Source organism: Leptonychotes weddellii, chromosome 10, assembly GCF_054177405.1.
Source record: "Leptonychotes weddellii isolate Sample4059 chromosome 10, ASM5417740v2, whole genome shotgun sequence".
Lineage (NCBI taxonomy): Eukaryota > Metazoa > Chordata > Mammalia > Carnivora > Phocidae > Leptonychotes > Leptonychotes weddellii.
Genome location: NC_138378.1, coordinates 89,536,330 through 89,556,501, shown reverse-complemented (window position 1 = coordinate 89,556,501; position 20,172 = coordinate 89,536,330). Strand labels below are relative to the sequence as shown.

At 35.6% G+C, this 20,172-nt stretch overlaps 1 protein-coding gene across 1 annotated transcript in view; it reads left to right on the top strand.

Moving 5' to 3' along the window:
- Positions 1–19,619, top strand: part of ZC3H6 (zinc finger CCCH-type containing 6) — a 67,700-nt gene extending 48,081 nt beyond the window's left edge. The window contains exons 7-13 of the mRNA XM_081796783.1: positions 2,911–3,027; positions 3,654–3,765; positions 4,483–4,592; positions 4,998–5,251; positions 6,978–7,474; positions 7,991–8,224; positions 11,519–19,619. Coding sequence (XP_081652909.1) covers positions 2,911–3,027; positions 3,654–3,765; positions 4,483–4,592; positions 4,998–5,251; positions 6,978–7,474; positions 7,991–8,224; positions 11,519–12,984 — 2,790 coding nt within the window. The 3' untranslated portion in view covers positions 12,985–19,619. The remainder of the gene's footprint in view (positions 1–2,910; positions 3,028–3,653; positions 3,766–4,482; positions 4,593–4,997; positions 5,252–6,977; positions 7,475–7,990; positions 8,225–11,518) is intronic.
- The last annotated feature ends 553 nt before the right edge of the window (positions 19,620–20,172 follow it).

The following is a 20,172-nucleotide window of genomic DNA, read 5'->3' as shown; positions in this document are numbered from 1 at the left end:
AAATTAGCTTCCAAGAAAGTGTGGCTTTGAACAAGTTACTACCTGAATCAGAGCTTTAATTTGCTTAATCTGTAAAATGAAAGTATGGTATTAAATTAACTCTAAGGAGACCTTCAAGCACTAACATGTTTACAGATCTGGATTGCAACTAAAAGATTCTTTATCATGTTATAGAAAATCAGAATAAATTATTTCTTTTGCATTTATCAGATTTAGAATATTTTTCCTTTTGCTTACTAAGATTAAAATGTTATCAACTGTGTCAGTTTATTGACTGTCAAGAGAGATTTCTTATGATTCCAGAAACAACCAGGAGAGTGCCAGATCCCAAGCAAGTAGCTCATATTCGGGAGTGGTCTGGGGGAAACCTATCCAGGGTAGAGTGAACATGCTAGAGTGGCCAACATAGATCCATTACCATCCTTTCCAGGAAGTGTGAGATCCTCCCAAAGCCAGATAAATTCACAGATACCTGCATGTCCACATGAACTGTCTTGAAAACTCTGTGTGGTCATAGAACAAGTAAATTTTTGATAGATTTGAAGGACTTATTTATTCTGTTGGCCATAAAACCTCCCTTAATTTTTTTGTATTTATAACAGCTGTTACATTTTCTGTAAATATATATTATTTTGCTGGCAAATCTTTTCATTCCCTCTTCCTTATATATTTTAAAAAATATTTTATGCTCTTGTTCCTTATACCAATGTAATACATCTTCTAGAGTAAATACATTTTAAAATAACCAAATAGGTACTTTAGTTTTCCCTCTCTCCATCTTTCCTTTCTCTCCCTCTTTCTTTTTTTTCTCCCTCTTTGTTGAATTGTGTTTTCTTAGAGGTAGTATGATACAGTGTAAAGGGTTCTAGCTGTCCTGACCGCTAACTTGCCATACGACCCTTGGCAAGTCACTAATTTCTCTAATAGCCACTTTTCACATTTGTCTAGTGAGGCTGATGAACTAAATGACTTCTGTGGTTCTTCCAACTCTTATATTACAAGAGATGTTAGGGTAGAGGACATTTGTGTCGCTTCTATAGGCTTAGACTTAAAAGATCAGATCTTTTAGGCACGTTATTTTGTCCTAAAATTTTATTGTTAAAGCTGCTTTAGATTTTCTAGAATATCTTGATTATAATTAGGTTTCTCATGGTTATGGATACTGATATACTTTCAACTCATTTAAACTAAACTCAACAACTAAACTAAACTAAAAAACAAAAAAACCGACTATCCTCTATTAAAACAATGAGGCACATCATTAGAAAGTAACATAGAATGCGTTATTGATGAAATAGAGGTACAACTTGGTGCATTTTTCAGGGTGGTTTTGGGTTTTCTTTGGTGATTACTTAATATTTTACTTTTCAATTTCAGTTATATTCTCCAAGTTGGCCTATTGGTTTTGTATAATGCATTCTCCTTGGCTTCCTATTTTATTATAGCCACCATTTTTTGTACAGAAGGCATATGTGAGCTGGTCATTTATATCTACTTGTTCTAAATGAGCCTGGAAATAGAAAATGTTTGTGAGTCAAATTTACATAAATTTAAGACATTTAAAATGATCCTATCAAGAATAGTATAAGCAATTTCATTGTGTTTTTCCTGGGGCAATTTGGGTATACTTATATTTTTTAAAAGAACCTATAGGATTATCTGTTTTCTTGGTATTTTTGTACTTTTTTCCCCAGAATTCTTACAGTAAAACATATATTTCAAATGCGAATGCTGAGGATCAGATTTAAGTCTAGCCATGTTTTGCCTCAAGTGTTTGCTCTGAGGCAGTTTCCTATTTTCAGTAGGTTGTGTATTGTTCTCCCATCTCCTTAGCAAATTGAAGGAAAGGGAAACAAATCAAATTAGAAGAGCAAATAGTTTATTGTGAGCTCCTGCTATATACAAAGCATGGTGCATACCAGGTGTTTGTAAAACAGTGCTATTTTATAGAGCTCATGAATCTAAGTCCTTAGCATGGCTAAGCATCCTACTCTTGTTACTCAATCTTCTTGTACTCATAGCAAAAGTTGAATAGAGGTCTAAGGAGAAAGTAAGGAAAACAGGTAGGGCTGTGAGATTTTCTACCATATACTTCTTTTTGTTATTTTTTAAAAGTTAAAGGAAATACATCCTCTTTTTTTTTTTCCTAAAGGAAGTACAGAATAACCACACATGCAAAATATCTTTAATTTTTTGGAGATCCATCTAGAGACATACACTTTAAACATGGGGTTATATTCCTTTAGTCTTTTTTCTTTGTCTTTATTATAAAATTCAGATCAGTTTTCCACTTACTAAAGTACTGTGAACATTTTCTTATGTCCCTAAATTGTCTTTCCATCTCATCAATTTGTAATGATTTCATACTAATCTACACTGATCTGCATCATAATGTATTTGACTGGTCTCATTGTTTGGGATGTGTAGCATATTTCTAGGTTGTCTGTCTGCTTGTTTGTTGTTTTATCATGTAATTCTGCAGTAATTTTTGTGAATAAATGTATGTGTGCCTCCCCGATAATTCCTTCAGAATACTCCTGAAAAGTGCAAATTTTGTGTCAAACAGTATGGATATTATCAATCTTTTATAACATAGCTATCAACAATCACAAGAATGCACATTTAACATCTTTACCAACAGAGTATTATTGTTATTTTTCAAGCTTTTCATAATTTTATTTTTAAAAAGTAGTTGTACAGCCTCATTAAAATAGAGGGTTCTTTGCAACCACTAGTAGCAGTGAGCAGTGTATGAGAAGCGTATCTCTCCAAATAAGTGTATAGTGTCTGAATGGCCGCTCTTGACCACTCTAAATAGTAGTTTGTACTGCTTTCCCAATCCATTTGACTATCCATTTTAGTACATAATATTTCGTATGTTGTATTCAAATGATTTTTTCTTTCTTACAGTATAGTAAACCAGGGAAAAAATGGAAGGTTATGACTCAGGAATTCATTAATCAGCACACAGTGGAACACAAAGGAAAACAAATCTGTAAATACTTTCTGGAAGGGAGATGTATTAAGGTAAATTTTGTGGGGTATCATAAATCATTTTAACTTCCAAAATAATCTTTTAAAATGTAAAGTCTTTTTTGGGGGTGGTTAGTTTGTTTTTTTTCCATTTCTCATACAGTTGTAATAATAAAGCTGGTTCTTCAAAACGTATCTTCAAAGTGTATCTATGGAAATACTGTACATCAGAGCTCATTTAATTATATTCTGGGACAGTAATATAATTTGTTGAACTCAGATTTTATTTAACAAACACATAAGGCTAAGTGGCAAGTACTGTTCAAAGATTATTAATATTAAATTTTTAATCTTTACAGCAACCCTATGAAGTAGTTACTGTTATTATCCCCATTTTAAACATGGCCAAACCAAGAGGTTAAATAAGTGCCCACAGTAGCTCAACTAGAAATGATGAGTGCTGGTGGAACCCAGGCAGCAGCCTCTGAGGCCATGCTCTCCGTGCTGCCTCTGCACATAGCCACATCCACTGTCTTGGGCAAGACTTCCAAGGGATTGTTTGAATTATTATTAGATCATTATTTAAACACTGAAGATATGGCCACAATTCCACCATGGAACACCAAAGAAAAAACTCAGTTGTTTCTTTTTTTCTCTTTCTTTTTTCTCTTTTGTGACAGGGAGATCAGTGTAAATTTGATCATGATGCAGAGTTGGAGAAGAGAAAGGAGATCTGCAAATTTTATTTACAAGGATATTGTACCAAAGGAGAGAACTGCATTTATATGCATAATATCCTTTATTAAAAGGTGTAAATCAAAATATTGAGGTTGTAAAATATTACTGAGGTTTTTCAAAATCCCTAGAAAACCTACTTTGGTTTTAAATTTAAAATAGCTTGTGCTATGTTCATATGATTTTTTTTCTCTTGATCTTGTCAAAGTGCTGATTACAGTAATAAATTTCCTAAAACCCTACAGGAATTCCCTGAACCGTAAACCACCTGAAGATGGCATATTTTTCAATAAACTTCTGGAATTAGTATTTTCTTTAGAAGTTCAAAATTTGTTTTCAAAATCATGATGTAGCTTGGCTTATAGTTTTCATGTTGGGATATTTGACTTTAACATGACATGTTGAGCCCTTTTGTTTTCTTTATTGATACAAGCTCTTGCTACAAAATTTGTTTGCTCTGTCTACAATTTTTATTGTGGAAAGTAATGGAATTTACATAATTGACATACTGTAGTATTTGCTATAACAATTATATTTTTTATTTAAAAAATTTTCTAACTAAATATAGTAAGGAAAATTAAAATCTTTGAATGTTTTGCTATGTAATTGAAATATTTCATCTTAAAAATTAAATTGTCTAAACTGACATGATTGTAAAAAATTCAGTACAATATATAGTAATACAGCCTTATTGACTCAGCACAGTTATGTTTTTGGATTTAAAAATATTAGAGTTTGATTTTACTTAGTCTCTTCCTTAATATTTTTATTTACATGAATTTCCATGTAAGTTCTATCATAGTGGAGCAAAATGTTACCAAGGAGACAATTGTAAATTTTCACATGATGATCTGACTAAAGAAACAAAGAAACTTTTGGACAAAGTAAGTAATATTTTTGCACTTCAATTATTTGTTAGGTCTCACCACAGATTCATTTGACTTGAATCATATTTTATAAATCGTATTTCATAAAAGTCTGAGAAATCAAGGATTTGTTATTTTATGTTTTAATCTATGAATGTAGTGTGTTAGAAAAGCAGAAATATTGGACTAGGAATTAAGAATCATTCTTACTCTTGTTCTGCCATTAAAAAGCTAATGTACTTTGAGAAATATCCTTTACCACTTTGAACCTCATTATCAAAAATGAGTTAGCACTCTCTGACCATTTTAACTTCAAAATGATATTTTTCTAATAACAAAACTGGTTTATTGAAGTCTTCACAGTTTTTAAATGTAAGGAAGAAAGCTTGTTTTGGAATAGTAATCTTTGCCGATCATTTTTAGGTGTTGAACACTGAAGAAGAAGCCACAAATGAAGATGAACGAGAATTAGAAGAACTTAGAAAACGGGGCATAGCTCCTCTTCCCAAACCACCTCCAGGAGTTGGGCTTCTGCCAACCCCACCAGAGCATTTTCCCTTTTCTGATCCTGAAGATGATTTTCAGACCGATCTCTCTGATGATTTCAAGAAAATCCCATCTCTTTTTGAAATAGTTGTAAAACCTACTGTGGATTTAGCACATAAGATTGGGAAGAAGTAAGTTAAAATTTTCAAAAACGGCATCATTTTTCCCCTAAAAGTTCTTATTAAGAAACTAACTTGTATTCCATGTTAATCATATAGTTAAACTTAGGTAGAGATAGCAGATACCTGGCATTTACCCCGATTGCTCTTCCTGCTTCCTCTTTGTCTCTGCCCTCTGCTGCATGCCATCAGTGCTTCTCTCTATGGAATCCTTAACAGCTTCAGAAACCTCTCCACATAGTAACCCTGAAGGACACTGCCAGGTGGATGATGTTGGCCAATTCATTACAAGGCTACATTCGACATTGATAACATTTTCAAATAGTGGCATTAGCATGTTTCCAGAATATTTGATTCTTTTAGAGAAGTATTTCCTTGGGCTATTAGAGGAAAATCTTTGGGTAAGCTGCATCCAGATTTGCATTTTCTAACAACACCATTCCAGTCCTGCCCTTTGCCAGGGATGTGCACCTGGGCCTTAAGTCTCATTGTTGATTATTTTAACCCTGAACACTCAGGAAAGCAATGAGATCTCAGCAAATGAGGAACAAGAAATGTCACAGTTAATGTGAACCATTAAAATTATTTCTGTCAAGGTCAAGAAGACAGGTATGTTCACTGTTTGGCTAATATTGTAGATCAGATCCTACCCAATGCAAAAAGAGAAAGACATAATAGATAAAAGGTTAGAAATGGAGAGGCAGCTCATTATTTGGGCGGTTTCCCTTGGTAAACCTGAAGGAATCAACGGATAAAACTATTAGAAATAGTAATTAAATTAGTAAGATGTCCAGAAAGAAGAACAACAATCAAAATCTAAAGGTCTTTTTATATGCCAGCAGTAATTGATGAGAAATTGAAAAGTTGTGTGTTTATATAGTTTATATATAATATAAATTCTATATATATATAGATTCTATATAATATAAATTCTATATATAAATTATATATATATATATAATTCTAATTTTGTTGTATTTAAAAAAAGGTCTGTGGGGGCGCCTGGGTGGCTCAGTCAGTTAAGCGGCTGCCTTCGGCTCAGGTCATGATCCCAGGGTCCTGGGATCGAGCCCCACATCAGGCTCCCTGCTCCGCGGGAAGCCTGCTTCTCCCTCTGCCACTCCCCCTGCTTGTGTTCCCTCTCTCGCTGTGTCTCTCTGTCAAATAAATAAAATCTTTAAAAAAAATAAAAAAGGTCTGCGTATGCCTAGAATAATTCTAGGAGAGAACTAATCAAAAAATGTATCTTTGGGTGGCAGGATTAGAGGTGATCTTATTTATCTTTGTACTTTTCTATATTTTTCAAAATATCTGTAAGCTTTAGAACAGCTGATGGTGTCAAGACTGTGGGCTAAAATGAAGGCAAGATGCTTATACTGGTGTTTTCATTTAGAGATAATGTAGAATAAACTGCTTCTTAAAAACACATTCTGGGGGCGCCTGGATGGTTCTGTCGGTTAAGCGGCTGCCTTCGGCTTGGGTCATGATCCTGGGATCTTGGGATCGAGCCCCACGTTCCGGCTCCCTGCTCGGCGGAGAGCCTGCTTTTCCCTCTCCCTCTGCCTGCCACTCTGCCTACTTGTGTTCTCTATCTATCAAATAAATAAAATCTTTAAAAAAAAAAAAAAAACACATTCTGATATAGAAAAACACACTTAACCAATACATATTTAAAAATATAACATTCTTGTTTGCCTCTTTTCTTTGAGCTAAGAAATATTATTCTTTCTGTCTACAGGCCACCAGCATTTTATAACAGTACCTCACCACCAGGACCACAGTTTCAGGAAAGCAGCCCACATCCTCAACATATCTATAGTTCTGGATCAAGTCCAGGTCCTGGACCTAATATGTCTCAGGGACACAGTAGTCCTGTGATGCACCCGGGCTCCCCCGGACATCATCCATGCGCAGCAGTGCCACTCAGCCCACCTTTGCCACCTGCTCCACCTGGAATTTTAGGTCCTCACAGTCAAGCTGGGGTACTTGTTCAACCAGATGCACCTTTGACACCACCGAGTATGAGTGGTGCTTACCATTGCTCGGGCTTTCCAGAACATATGATGAAAGTACCTAGAGAGAATCACTGTTCTCCAGGTTCCTCATACCTGCAAAGTACTGGTGAAATGCAGCTCAACACCAGTTATGAGTCCCTACAAAACCCAGCTGAATTTTATGATAATTACTATTCACAGCATGCTGTACATAATTTTCAGCCACCCAATAACTCTGGTGGTAAGTTTACCTTTTCAAATAACTCATTTTTAATTTAAAATCTTTGGAGTTCTCCATTTTTCATTAAAAACATGATAAGAATGTGTGTTTTTAATAAAGCTAAGTAAAATGTAATGAAATTGAAGCCATAAAATATATTTTAAATTTAACCAAACATTTGCTACACCAGAACTTTAGATAGCTTTAAAAAAATATTTACAATCGGGCGCCTGCCTTGCTCAGTCGGTTAACCGTCCGAGTCTTGGTTTCAGTTCAGGTCATGATCTCCTGGTCGTGAGACAAGCCCCGCGTCCAGCTCCACGCTCAGCATGGAGTCTGCTTGCCCCTGCCTCTCCCCTCCATGCTCTCTCTCTCTCAAATAAATAATATCTTTAAAAAAATATTTACAATTACATAATTTGGTAATCAAATGTAGTTATTATTAAAGCTTCAATTTCTTATAATTTCTTATAATTCAATTTCTAGTGGAGTTCTGTGCTAAATCAGTGTCTGTGTCTTTCTGTGTTGTGTGTATAGATGGGATGTGGCATGTTGACTTTGCCCAGCATCAGCCAACCATTGTTCAAGACTCCCCTAACCGTGCAAGTGGATCTGACGGCAGCAGCAACACAACAGGCCATGGCCCCCTGCCTGCACCAGGCCTCCTCCCTGCAGTGCAGAGAGCTCTTTTTGTCAGACTTACTCAGAAGTACCAAGAAGAAGATGAACCAAGCAGCACCCAACCTCAAAGGGCACCAAGCAAGGAAGAAGGTGTGTCAGGTGTTATGATAGCATCTTACTTTGGATTACTCAGTTCCTGAAATGCTCTTGAATAGGTTAAAAAATGAGTTCCTCTGAACTATCTATTCTATTTCCAGTTTACCTTGTAGCTTGTGTCTGCTTGGAATTGATTGTGGTTTCCAGTGCCAATAATGCTTTAGTAATTAATTGCAAAGAGTTTGACCTGAAGCAGTGATATCTGAAGCTATAGTGTGAGGCCTGGGCTGAAGCCCTTTTTATGGAAGAAAGAAATAGAATAGGAACCAGACATCTTCCAGTTCAGGAATTTTGACTTCTAGCCCAAGTTTAAAATGATTCAGTTATTAGAGAAGTTTTTATGGGCATAAGCTGTATACTTAAGATTCTACTATATTATGAAGGAATATTATTTTTAATATAAAAGATTATGTGGAAACCTCAAGTTTACCTTAATGTTTTTGATATCAATAAGTATACAGCAATTAGTTAATTCAGTTAAGGAGAGAAAGCTTAATGCATCCAGTTCTTCTTATGAATTACAAAATTGATGTGTTTTCCCACTTTCTTTTTTGCATATATATATATATTTTTTTTATTAAGTTAATTACATGGCCAACGTGGGGCTTGAACCCATGACCCCGAGACCAAGAGTCTCATGCTCCACCAGCTAAGCCAGCCAGGTGCCCGTTTGCCCACTCTTAAGCATAAAATTTATAAATATGTAAAACTAGATAACATGAGGTAGCTCCAAGCTATTATATAAACATCTGTAGCATTAACTCTTCATTTACTTAACATCACAGGGAAATGAGGGATTCCTAATAAGTTAATTTCCTGTACAATTTATGTTTGCTCCTTAAAGTGCTAAAACTTAACTTTAAGAAAAAACAGTTTTAATGATAATCTTTCTATAAAGTCTTAGAAAAGTTTACATTTTCATAAACAAGAAAATTACAGTTTTTCTGGATTTAAATTTTGTAGTGTAATAATATAATTGGTGATGTTTTATGAAGGTTTTTTCTCCGTATCCAGAAAAAATCTTGAATAGCTAGGTTTTTTTTTAAATTTAAATTCAATTAATTAACATATAGTGTATTATTAGTTTCAGAAGTAGAGTTTGGTGATTCATCAGTTGTATATAACACCCAGTGCTCATTATATCACGTGCCCTCCTTAATGCCCGTTACCCAGTTACCCTATCCCCCACTTCCCTCCCCTCAGGCAGCCCTCAGTTTGTTTCCTTTGATTAAGAGTCTCTTATGGTTTGTCTCCCTCTCTGATTTCATCTTGTTTTATTTTTCCCTCCCTTCCCCTATGCTCTCCTGTTTTGTTTCTTAAATTCCACATATGAGTGAGATTATACGATAATTGTCTTTCTCTGACTTACTTTGCTTAGCATAATACCCTGTAGTTCATCCATGTCATTGCAAATGGTAAGATTTCATTCTTTTTGATGGCTGAATGATATTGCATGGTGTGTGTGTGTGTGTGTGTGTGTGTACACACACCATATCTTCTTTATCTATTCATCTGTCGATGGACATCTGGGCTCTTTCCATAGTTTGGCTATTGTGGGCATTACTGCTATGAACATTGGGGTGCAGGTGCCTGTTTGGATCACTACATTTGTATCTTTGGGGTAAATACCTAGTAGTGAACAGCTAGGTTTTTTGTGTGTTTATGTTCATTTTTATAAATTTTAATGCCCTTATAACTTTAATCTGTCCTTTGATAAAAAGCTGATAACTGTCATTTCTTATCTAATATCTCCTTTCCATTGGCCTATCTCTACTGGTCTGCTTTCCTTCTGTCTATATTCATTCTCATTCCAAAAAGGATTTAAGATTGCTTATGAAATATATTGATATGAAAGTCAAAATAAAATAGCATCTTCCTTTTGTGGGTCAGATTTGGATCATCTTACCTATTTGGAACAAATAAATTCTGTGAGGAGTGAAATCGCTATGCAGAAATATTTAAAATAATGGCAACAGGTAAAAGTGAATCACTAGTTCAGCTTTGGTCTTCCTGAGGTCAAAGAGAGGAAGAAAAGAGATCTAGTGTCTAGAAGTAGTTTTTTCTGACACTGAAATATGAGTGAAACTTTTTTCCATTGGGTTGGGGTGCCTGGCTGGCTGAGTCAGTGGAACATGAGACTCTTGATGCTTGGGATTGTGAGTTCAAGTCCCACATTGGATGGAGAGATTACTTAAAAATAAAGTCTTTAAAAACAAAACAAAACTTTTTTCCATTGTGATATATGGTCTATACGATTTTAAACCCCAATTCCACCCTAAATACCAATGCCTGTTTTGTAACTCTGTTCAAACTAAATGTGTAACACTAAAGTTCCGTGGAGTAGAAACATGTTAGTGAGCAGTGAGAGGAGTTAAATGAGAATATGTCCAATATTCTATTAATCCAAAATATTCTAGGATATATACATATATATGTATGGGAGTGTGTGTTTGTGTTACCAATTCAGAGTCAACGTATGTATGTTTTAATGGAAAGGAAGGAGACTCCCTCCTGTAGCATCAGTTTATAATCCCTGCTGTACTACGAGAGAGAACACCTCTGACAGTTAAGCTTCTTAACAGGGTGTCTAACATACTAGGGTTAAATATAAACCTTCGGGAGTAAGGCCCAAAGTGTTCCCGTAAAGTTAAAGTATATAAATTTCAGGATGTTAGTTTTGTTATTTTTACTTTTAAATGTTTAAATAGCTAATAATATATTCACATATGTCAAACATCTAAAAATGTAATAAGCTACAAATGAAAAATCTCTTCCTCATCCCTCATTTGCTTGGTTCCCATTGCTTCCTTAACCAGTGCTATTAGTGTTTTGTTTTCTTTCCAGATTCTTAAAAAATATTTCATCCTTGTTATCTTGATAAATCCAGAGCTACAAAGCTTAAGTATTACTTGAATTAAAGAGATCCAAAACATTTTAGCATTCTTTTCCAAGAGTATTTTCTCTTCTTCCCCAGCTCTGTCATACCACACACACTCTGAGTTCCCTTTCGGCCAGTTCGAGTGAAAGGTCCTGACTTCTCCCTGACTGGAAGGATGTTACAGATATTACAATATCACACCTCTTTCTTTATAGAGTATAATGACTAAATTGATCATTGTCATTCCACATCTAATTTTATTCCAGTATTGAAACTCTGGTATTTCTCTGATGCATTTTCTTGAAGTTAGACTACACTTATTCCAGAAGTGCTGTGTGTTTTTTAATTATTTTAATTAAGGTCAAATATGAATGATTCATTCTTTATAATAACTTTTTGTCTGCATTTAGATGATACTGTTAACTGGTATTCAAGTAGTGAAGAGGAAGAAGGAAGCAGTGTGAAGTCAATACTGAAAACATTACAGAAACAAACAGAAACTTTAAGGAATCAGCAACAACCTTCCACAGAGCTCAGCACTCCTACTGACCCAAGACTTGCTAAAGAGAAAAGCAAAGGAAACCAAGTTGTTGACCCTAGACTTAGGACTATCACAAGGCAAGACATGAGAAAATCTGAATCTACCCCACTGGATCTTAGACTTGCATGGGATCCCAGGAAACTGAGAGGGAATGGAAGCGGTCACGTAGGATCTTCTGTTGGTGTAACAAAGTTTGATTCACATCATGCAAATGCTAGCTCTGTCAAACACAAAAGAGGAGATGATGATGATGAAGATACAGAAAGAGAATTGAGAGAAAAAGCTTTCTTAATACCTTTGGATTCTTCCCCTGGCATAATGCTCCAAGATCCAAGGTCTCAGCTGAGGCAGTTCAGTCACATTAAAATGGATATTATCCTAACCAAACCCAACTTTGCAAAACACATCGTGTGGGCTCCAGAAGACTTACTTCCAGTCCCTTTACCTAAACCTGACCCAGTATCTTCAATCAATTTACCTCTGCCCCCTCTTATAGCTGACCAGAGGCTCAATAGGTTATGGAATACAAAAAGCGATCTTCATCAGAACACAGTGCCCACTGATTCGAAATCAGCAGCCAAAGCCAAAGTGAACACCACAAACAGAGAAGGCTACCTAGAACAATTTGGAGACTTACATAGTTCAGGAAGTAAATTAGGAGATCCTAGGCTGCAAAAAAATTTTGATCCTAGGCTTCATAGACTGCACAGTACAGAGTCTCACCCAGCTGTTGTGAAGGACTCACATACATTAAAGGCCACCCCTCACTTAGCCAGATCTAACCCTGCTTCGTCACAGCCCTCAGGGGCAGCGACTAGCAGTTCTGGGCCAGGGCCTTTGCCTCCATATGCCCCTAAACTCTCCTCTTCAGCTGGCCTTCCCCTGGGAACTCCAAGTTCAGTTCTTAGTGGCATTAGTTTGTATGACCCTAGGGAGCATGCTTCATCATCTGCATCAGAGCTAGCAACAGAAAATGCAGAGAACCAGAAAAAAAGTGGTGGTTTAAAAAGTAGTGACAAAAATGAGCCTTCTCCTGGAGAAGCAGTCCTGCCACACAAAACCAGTGCAAACGTGGAAGTCGCTGTGGATGGGCTGGCTGATCCCCAGGCAGATATTCTCAGGAGTCCTGGTATGGTTCAGGTCCCAGCAGTGCACAGTCTTCCTATTCAGGCATTAACAGGCTTAATTAGACCCCAGTACAGCGATCCAAGGCAGTCCAGGCAGCCAGGACAGATGAGCCCCACCCCAGAAAGTGATCCCAGTAGAGAACCAGATGACAAATCTCTGAAAGAGGTTTTTAAAACTTTTGATCCAACTGCTTCACCATTTTGTTAGCTATTCTTTTCACTCTGTGACTATTACAGTCCTCTGCTGTTTTGTAACTGGTTTACCTCTATAGTTTATTTATTTTTAAATTATAAATACTTTTCAGCTGCTAGTATCAGAACCACATGAAGTTATATCCTCTAAAGCCTGTGGTATTTTATATAATATTTTTATAACTTTAAGAGACTGTAGTAATTGACATAGAAACCTATATATCATGTTAGCTTCAGTAAAAGTACTTTTATCGTTAATAAACCATCATGAACTTGACACTCTGCCCAAATATATGCCAGTCGTCTTTCATAATCAATGTTTAGATAAATGATTACCACTTTTATATGGTTGTTAGTTTCAAGCAATATGATGTACATTACTTTTGAGCAACAGTATTTTGACTAGGATCTTCTCTATTTGTCAACACAGAACTGATTAATATGTAATGCTAACTGCTAACTAAAATGTAAAATGAAGTAAAGAAAACATTTTTAAAATCACAATCAACAGAGCAGTTTGTGTTTAAGGGCATCACTTTTATTAGTATTGGCAATATTATTTGTGTAAATGAAACATTTGAATGTCATATCTTTTAAAAGTATTTTATTGTATACTGTATCATAGAAGTTGGAGATACATAGATTGTTTTTGCTAAAGTGAAAAATTCCCCAAGTTCTCTAACATTACTTTTTAAATTTAATTTTTCATATTAAATAGTTATGAGTTCTTGCTGTGCTATGTGATGTTTATGTGTTTCAATGTTTTTTGTCTTTAGCAGCATAATTTATATTACTTTTTCAAATGATGTAGCTGCAATAATTGTATTCATCATGACTTTGGAAATTTTTAACAAAATTTTAAAAGATCCAGTGACAGTCTGTAGTGATTATTGCATTGATAATGTTTTAAATGTCCAGGTTCTATATTTTAAATAGCAAGAAAACACAGAGATGGTATAATCAACTGTATATGGCTACCAATAAAGAATCTCTTTCAGATCTCTCCTGACTGGCATTCTGTAACAGAAGAGACTTCCTGGTATTTTAAGTATTTAATGTCCTCATAGTTTGGAAATCTAAACTGATTTAGAAATTGTATTTTTATGAAAAATAATTTGTATTCATTCTTGTGTCTTTTGTGCAGTATATAAATAATGGCAGCCCTATTTGTTTTATACATATATTATTTATAATGGAAACTAAGTATTACACTGATATTCATATCTTAAACTGGACATGTGTGACCGTGTTTGCTGGTAATAGCTCCAATAAGTAACTTGAGATGGAGCATTTCACTATAAAAGATAATGAAAATGAAGGAAATTGGTCCTTGGATGAAAATAGCTATGCTTGAGAAGTGATTTAAAAAATACACGGCAAAATATTTCTGTGGGAACCTAACACTCAGCTAGTATATAATTTAATATTAATGCTTATTTTTCTATTCACTTCTTCATTTTTTTTTCTGCTTTGATTCCATGCTTAAATGGGGTTGCAGCTAAGTGAACAGAAACTCTGCTTACCTAAGAAGTTCACTGTGTTCTAAGTGGAAGGACAGTTGTTCAAGGGGATGTGAATTTTTACTATTTATACTTTGGTTCCATTGTTGCCTAAAATGGCTCTGGATAACATTTTTGGGTTAAAAAATGCACTTTAAAGCCGCCATAGAGAATATTCTCTGCTTTACTGTCCACATGAACTTTTATTGTTAATTGAAGTCAATAAATGGTTAAAACTGACAGAAAAAAGTATGTGTGTGTGTATACACACATACACTTATATACATACATATATATAATACTACTTTATCCGGAAAAAATCAGTAAAATTGCTGCATTTTAGTAATTAAATTGAAATTTTTAGCAAATCTTTAATTCCCTCTTATAATTATATTAAGTAATGATGTTCATATTTTAAATATCATACAAAAAAGATAATTTGGCTTGTTAAAGATCCAAATAGAATCCAAATTCTTTTTTTTTTTTTTTAAAGATTTTATTTATTTATTTGACAGAGACAACGAGAGAGGGAACACAGCAGAAGGAGTGTGAGAGGGAGAAGCAGGCTTCCCGCGGAGCAGGGAGCCCAATGTGGGACTTGATCCCAGGACCTGGGATCATGACCTGAGCCGAAGGCAGACGCTTAACAACTGAGCCGCCCAGTCGACCCTAGAATCCAAATTCTTAACAGAAGATCCTTTTTGGAAGGAAGAGAAATGTTGAAGGTTTAATTAAAAAGTAAGGTTTAAAAATCATTAATGCAAATTATAATGTCCATTTGCTCCATATTCTTGAGTCCCTATCATATCAGCTAGGGTCCTAGAGGCTATTTTATAAGTGTGGGCATAGTCTCAAATTTAACAATATGTTATATGAAAATGTTTAAAATAATGATTTTAATTTGTGGGTTTTTTTTTTAAATTTGTGGTCTTTTTTAATCGAGATAACTTTAGCTTAGGGGATAGTCTATTGTATCCTGTCAATTTAGATTATTTTAATCTTCTTTTTTCCTTTTTCTCACCAAAATATAGTAAGTAGCCATTTTCCCTGATGAATAGGTCTTTAAGATGAATCAGTATTTGTTAGAATCCGTGTAAGTTGATTTACACTAGCACACTGGAAAATACTTTATGTCCCTATTCTTATAAGCCAAACATTTACAGATAACAGAAATAACTTGTGTCCTAAAAGAGTCTGGATGAGACTCATTGATTGAGGTGTAACTTAACTATTCATACTGGTTTGTGACAGAAGGTTTATACCTGTTTACTGTGATGTCGAGTAGAATGGGATATATCAGGGTGTTGAATTGGAATACCCAGGTGACCATAATTTAGTTTGGGCAACTCCTTTCCCACATTTTAATGTTTAGTTTTTGCTCCAAACTCCTGTCTCTGGATCTTTCCCAATTAGGACCTCATTCTGAACCTGAAAGTAAACCAAATATTGGAGTGATTTCAAATTCTGCTTCAGCGATTACATCTGCTTCTGTAGGGACCCTCTGTGTTACCCAGCTGCATGTGCCAAACCCCAGAATTAGGTTGCAAGTGAAACAGCCTAATTATAGGATGATGTTTGCTTAGGTTTCTGTTGTCTTTTAATTTGCCTTAAGGACTAGTTTTCCTTGCTTGTCCTACTTATTTTAAGAGTGGAAGAACTGTTGATTAGTAAAGAAATCCTGTATAAGTGTGCATATAAGCCACTTCGCTGAATTAATTAGAAGAGAAGAAGGAAAGGAGAACTTGGGAGGGCTGGGGGCTTAAAGACAATAAATTCATATTCTTGTTCTGAATTTTTTTTTTCTCAACGTCCAGTTCCTTATCTGTGATATGGGTATAATTTTGACTGCTCACAGATTTGATGTAAGGAGTAAATGAATTATTAAAGTATTTTTAAATGTGAAATTGGTTTATAATTTTACGGACATAATCATTACACATTACACTTCCACTAGGGTGCATTAAGCTGTACAAATTCCAAAATAACATGATTTGTATGGCTCACCGATTTTATGTTTTTTCAGATGATATATATTGAAGACACAATAGAATTGCGTGAGAAGTTGTTTTAGAGAATATTAACCCATCAAGTTAGCAATTCCCTTTAATATTTTGTGTGTTGTTAGTAAGACATAGGACTTTCGTAATTTAGAGCTGTATGGACTTGTAGCATCTGTTTAAGATCTGACCGCTCTGCCCATTTTATGTAAGTTGGATATTGATGGAGGGTTAAAAATGCTATGACAATCCATATTGCGTGGTGTATTTGCTTCAATTATAGCATGTGTGATGTGGGCAAAGTGGCCAATTCATTATAAAAGCCATTGGCTCTTAGAAACATTAGAGATGTTTACTCCCACTCCTTAGTATGTATTTCTGCTAGCACATGACATGGAGGTCTTTCTGAGTGACCACTTGCTTGATAAAGATACCATATTCCTTTGGTTAATGGCTACTTAAAGTTTGGAGGTTCCTAGGGACCTAGATGTGAGGTCTTGTCGAAATCTTTCCAATTGCCCAACACAAAGTCAAGGTAGATATGCTCTCCCTGAGTTTACCCTTCTGGGCTTGAGGGTTATACCTCGGAGAGGTGGTCTGTGCTGAAGGCACAGACTTGGAGGTGTGGTCTGCAGTCAAGTGGTCCACTGATAGGGCCCCTGCAAATTTCAGGAACTGGGCTTTTGTGAATATCTAAAATAAAGAGTTGTAATTACCTTTTCAGAAATGGGTTGGCAGCACTTGATCATATTTATGGTCAAAAAGTGGGATATATAAGTCATTAGTAAACAAATAAGGCTTAGTTTAGGAAATGTAAGTTTTAACAAAATGTAACCAAACAGGGCTTGAGTGTTTAAAGCTGTCTTCCTCACGTATGTGTTACGATTTAGCATTTATGTAATGCCTTTCCTCCAAGGAGTTTAATGTGATTTACAGAAGCAGTTTCAGTAGCTACCAATCACCAAGTTGCTAGGGTTTTGTTTTTGAGTATGTTATTTATCAGTATCTGCCAGTTGTAACAGAGCCCAAATTAACCTGCTTTTCTTGGAAAGGATACAGACCTAAGAAAGGACTTTAGGTCAACGTCAACATAATATTTAGAATTTCTAATTTTTAAATAAATAAAAAGCACATTTTAAATGGTATTTTATGCTTTTGGAGGCAGGATGGTATGTGCCTCCTTGCTTTGCTGTTTCCCCACAGCAACAAGCCTGGTTCTAGGCACAGGGTGGGTGCTTTGTTAATTGCTTGTTAACTGCTTCCCGACATCCATCCAAGTTTAGATTTTGATGTGGTGGAGCCATTCCATGATTATATCCAAGAGTACAATTCAGAAAGTATACCTCTTTTAGTAGACACAAGGCACCTACCTTCTCTCTCTCTCTCTTTTTTTTTTTTTTTTTTTGCCTCCCCTTCTCCTCTCCCTACCAAACAATGTGAAGGTAGGGTTATGGCAGCATTTAACTTAGGAGTTAAATGTTTCTACAATAATTCATAACTCTTAAGAATCCTCCAGGTTTACAAGATAACTTTACTCCTTCATGGTGGAAGTTTGATCAATAATTCATTCCTGTAGATCTATGAAGGATTCTTTCTGTAGCCAGAAAGAACTGCATAATCAGAGCCATATTTTTATTTTAAAATATATTTCTCTAATTTCTCTCTTCCTGTTCTCAAAATATCAACCACAATTACGAAGGTATGCCTAACCTAGTGAATTTCCAGTAACGTTTAAATTTTTTTTATCCCAGCACCTTGAATGGTAATTTACCCTTTAAAGTCATGACTTGGACTCTACATTGGGTCTTGTGTGTTCCTTAATACCCTTCATTAGCCTTTGGAATAGAACAGTCACATGTTACAGTGGGCAAAATCATTGTGGGCATAGATAAAGTCTATTTCTTCAAGATTGTGAATTCTTAAGACTATTGCAGTCTTGTTTATCCTTGAATCTCTTGTTTTTAAAACTTTGAATTTGTCAGAAAAAAGTTAATATATAGCTAACCATAGCATTTTAGAAAAATATTAGCTCTGTGAATTACCAGGCCCCATACTTCCTGGCTCATTATTGATTTTAATACCTCGGTGAGGGTATTAAAGTTAAGAGGAGCAGTAGAATTTGCATTAGCCAATATTATTTTGTCAGAGGTGTGATATATAGTTTATTTTAAGAGAATTAAATATATAGAGACCCAAATAAAAAAAAAAAATTTAGCCATGTTGTTTCCAAACCTCCATTATGAGCAATATTTTAGTGTTAGTTGTCAGTGATAGACTATACATTTTATATGCTTTTTTAAATAGAGAAAGTGAAAAATTATAAACTAATCATTATTACAAGAGGTTTTTGTCCACCTCTGTTTTACAGACGTTTGCCCTCCAGTTGTTTGAGAGGAAGTCAAATAAGAGAGGAGAATATCTTTTTCAAGAGGTGGAATGAGATTTCCTTATAAAAGTGACAATCAAGAAGTAGTCATTTGTATACTTACTTGCCAAAGTGTTAAAAAGAATTTTCCTGCCCCTAAATCCCCTGCTCTCCCCCCCGCCCCGCCCCAGGATTCAGAAAGGGCTCAGTATAGATCCAGGTTTCCAGGGCCCAGGTCATTTTGGTTTTAGTCCCGGGCTTCTATGCCTGCACATGGCAAAGGCATTGATAGCACTTGCGTCCTAGGATGCAGTGTGTGTCGGTGGGGGGGCAGTGGGGGGGACGTTCTGTGTCCAGACTTACGATCATTCATTTTCTATCAGACCCACAAGCACCATCTGTGGGCTAAAATGTAGGTTAAACCTATTCAGAATAAGGTGGGATTTTAAAACAAAGCAACAGTTTTTAGTGTTGTTATTTCAATCCCCCAAGTTGTATCTCAAATGTTGGGGAAATGCTGCCTTGACTGTTTCACTTTGCAAGGTTTTAGTAGATACCAATTTAGTAAATTAACTGAACTGTTAATCTACTGTCTGTTCAGAAGATACCATCAGGATATATTTTGCTAAACTGATAAGGACTGACAAATCATTGGGTAAAATCAGGAATATTATTTCTTCTCATTTACTAATAACTTTCCAACTTACGTTCTGTTGTTGCGAGTTTCTGTAATTTTTTTCTGTGACACCTTTCTATCGTCTGACTTTAAATAAAAACGTTTCTGATAATATCTGTCTGGCGCTGTGTTGCTTTTCTTTAACAGATCTTTATCATTTAAAGACAGAATACAGGGGGTGCCTGAGTGGCTCAGTTGGTTAAGCATTCGTTTCTTGATTTTGGCTCAGGTCATGATCTCAGGATCCTGAGATCAAGCCCCATGTCGGCTCTGTACTCAGCCAGGAGTCTTCTTGAGATTCTCCCCCACCTCCCCCTGCTCATGCATGCTCTCTTGTGCACACTCTCTCACTCTCTCTAAAATAAATAAATCTAGGGGCACCTGGTTGGCTCAGTTGGTTAAGCATCTGCCTTCGGCTCAGGTCATGATCCCAGGGTCCTGGGATAGAGTCCTGCATCAAGCTCCCTGCTTAGTGGGAAGTCTGCTTCTCCCTCTCCCTCTGCCCCTCCTCACCCCCCACTTGTGCTGTTTCTCTCTCAAATAAATAAAATCTTTAAAATAAAATAAAATAAATCTTTTAAAAATAATAAAAAAATAAAGACAGAATACAGGGGAGCATGTACTCGTATAAGAACTTACAACTGGAGCCCATCGCAGGCCTTCCTGA